We start from the raw sequence: 2,724 nt of genomic DNA on the forward strand, positions 1-2,724 counted from the left end.
TCAGCAGGACCCTGTCCCCTCCCAGCGTATTCCTGGTGCTGTTCCCAGCCCCCCAGACGTGTTTATCCCACAAGCTGGGCCCTGCAGGACACCTACTCCCAAGAAACCATCCTTGCTCTTCGTCATTGTCTCCATGAGCAAGGGCTGGAACTTGGCCACGATGGACAAAGTCTCCCCATCTGGATCCAGCGTCTCCTCCTCTTCAGACTCTGACACTGGAGCAACCCCTGGACACAAGGACAGGAATTCAAGCAGCTGCTTCCCCTCCCTCCCCTTTCAAGCAGTTGTGAAGTGATCACACGTTTATCCAGCAAATCCAGGAGCACTGGGAGTCTCCCAGCTGATCCCACACAGCAGAACTCAGACCCATCCCCACACCAGCTCTGGCTGCACGAACTGAAGGCGAAGGGGATGGACTCAATGGCTTTAAAGTGGGAGGGGTTGGGTTTAGGTTGGACATTAGGAAGGAGTTGTTCCCTGGCAGGGTGGGCAGGCCCTGGCACAGGGTGCCCAGAGCAGCTGTGGCTGCCCCTGGATCCCTGGCAGTGTCCAGGGCCAGGCTGGATGGGGCTTGGAGCAGCCTGGGACAGTGGGAGGTGGCCCTGCCATGGCAGGGGTGGCACTGGGTGGGCTTTAAGGTCCCTCCCAGCCCAAAGCATTCCATGATTCCCTGTTTCCCTGGCTGCAAAGCCCAGGCAGACTCACAGCCCCTCTGAGCGATCCCAGCACGTGCTGGAGCCAGTCCAGGGGAGCACAGCAGAGCCTGTCTGTGTCCCCACTGTCCTTTGTCATCCCCACACTCCTCCCTGGCTGGCACCAGCGCAGCCACTTGCTCTGTGCTGACACAGCCCCCAGAGATGATCTCCCACAGCTGCCCCAGCTGAATGGAGCCCTCACTGATGCCTCTGGCCTGGCCTGAGCTGCACTTGTTGCACTCACCCATCCCAAATCCCCTTTAAGCTGCACACAAAGTAACTTATGTACTTTGCTAGTCCAGCAGTGGGATCCTCCACCTTGTGAAAACTGCACTTTGCCAAAGTGATGTCTGCTGCTTAAGCCTTTCCAACAACATGGAAAGCTTCACAGCCTCTCTTCATATAAATAAGACCCAAAGCAGCACCCAGAAAACAATAAAGTGAATAAAATATTCAGTGAGTTCAAGCTGTGGGGCTCATGATGTTTGGCTCTGTGCAGGGAGGCAGACAGGAACCCACCTGTGAGCTTCTCAGCAATGGGTTTGAACTCCTCTGGGCTCAGGTACAGGTCCTTGTTGGTGTCCAGGGAGGAGAAGAGGAACAGCCCCTCCTTCCCCAAGGACTTCAGAGCCAGCTCCTGGTTTGGGAAGAAGAGGCAAGAGAGATTTCACTGGAATCTCCTGCAGGAGTCCACTCTGGCCCCTCTGGAGTTAATCCCATTCTTCCCAGCACATCCAGGGAAAGATGAAAGCCCCTTGGCAGGATCTGGTGCTATTTGCAACGTGTCCAGGAACTGCTGGCACGAGGACATTGAACCTACATCTGCCTGAGTAATTCCAGCTGAACCGTTTGCTCACGTTCAGAGGCTTTTCCCAGAAAAATTCCTCCCTTTTTCCAGCTAGTTAGTCCTAAACCTGCAGATCTGGGAGCACCTGGAGGTGGTGGTTACTGGGATAAGCTGATGTGCAGCCAAGCAAAGGCAGACAAATATGTGGGTACCACATTCCAAAAGCACAGAGGGAGTGAGCTGAGCCCTTGGAATTAGAAACCTCCACTTGTGCGGGATGCATTCCAGCATCACCGCCCTGCCCTGCTCAGTGCCCCTCCAAACCTCCAGCCTTGGAACTGCACGGCATATTCTGGCTCCCTGCTCCCTCAGCCGCCCATCAGGGAGCCACAGAACCCACAGCCTTCTCCAGAAACTTCCACAGGGTCCCAGCTTCTCCGCGCCGCAGTTTCTCCCCCAGCCCGGCGGCAGAGCCAGCCGTGTCTCCACTCCCCCCACGGCTAATTAACATAAACTGACACTGACTAATTAACCGTCCCGCCTCATTAGAGCCCGGATGGGCATCCCTGGGAGCCGCAGGCGGCCGAGCCCGGCTATCAGCGCGTCCCACCCGCGCCGGGCACCGCTGGAGCTGGGAGCACAAACGCTCTGCATTCTGCTGCTCTCCATTGCCTGCAGCACCATCCCCAGAGCTCCTGAGCCAGTTTATTTTCCATCTGTTGCCTGCCAGCCTGAAGCAGCACTAATGCAGCCTGGAAGGCTTTGCGCCCATCAACTGCAGCTACAAAAGCACTTAAGAGCCTTCCAGGGCACTTCCAGGGCTGAGACTGAAATAAACTGGAACTCAAAACGAAGATCTGGATGAGGACATGGTCAAGGACATGAAAAAATGAAGGGAGACGGTTTTTTTGTGCACAGGGACAATCCACTGTGGACTGTCCACAGTTAACCTGCTTTTATTCCCTGAATGAATGTGGATGAGCATCCTGGGCTCTGGAAACAGGTAACAGCTCTGCTGAGCACCTGGCTGCAGGTGCTGACACATCTCCCACAACCCGGTGTCCACCTGAACCCCCGCTGATGCCTGGTGGTCACTTCAGCCAGGCCACAGCCACCTCAGCCCTCATCGATTCCTGGTGGTCAGCCCAGCCTGGCCATGGCCACTTCAGACCCCACCGATGCCCGGTGCCCCCTCAGCCGGGCTCCGGCCCCCTCAGCCCCGCTGCCCGCCCGCTGCCGCCG

General features: G+C 56.9%; 1 protein-coding gene across 1 annotated transcript in view; it reads right to left on the reverse strand.

Annotated features, from left to right (window-relative positions):
- SELENON (selenoprotein N) overlaps nucleotides 1–2,724 on the reverse strand; it is an 11,610-nt gene that overhangs the window by 8,806 nt on the left and 80 nt on the right. Inside the window, exons 2-3 of the mRNA XM_014309506.2 lie at nucleotides 1,215–1,332; nucleotides 97–227 (exon numbers count right to left, since the gene is read on the reverse strand). Coding sequence (XP_014164981.1) covers nucleotides 97–227; nucleotides 1,215–1,332 — 249 coding nt within the window. The remainder of the gene's footprint in view (nucleotides 1–96; nucleotides 228–1,214; nucleotides 1,333–2,724) is intronic.

Source organism: Geospiza fortis, unplaced genomic scaffold, assembly GCF_000277835.1.
Source record: "Geospiza fortis unplaced genomic scaffold, GeoFor_1.0 scaffold432, whole genome shotgun sequence".
Classification (NCBI taxonomy): domain Eukaryota; kingdom Metazoa; phylum Chordata; class Aves; order Passeriformes; family Thraupidae; genus Geospiza; species Geospiza fortis.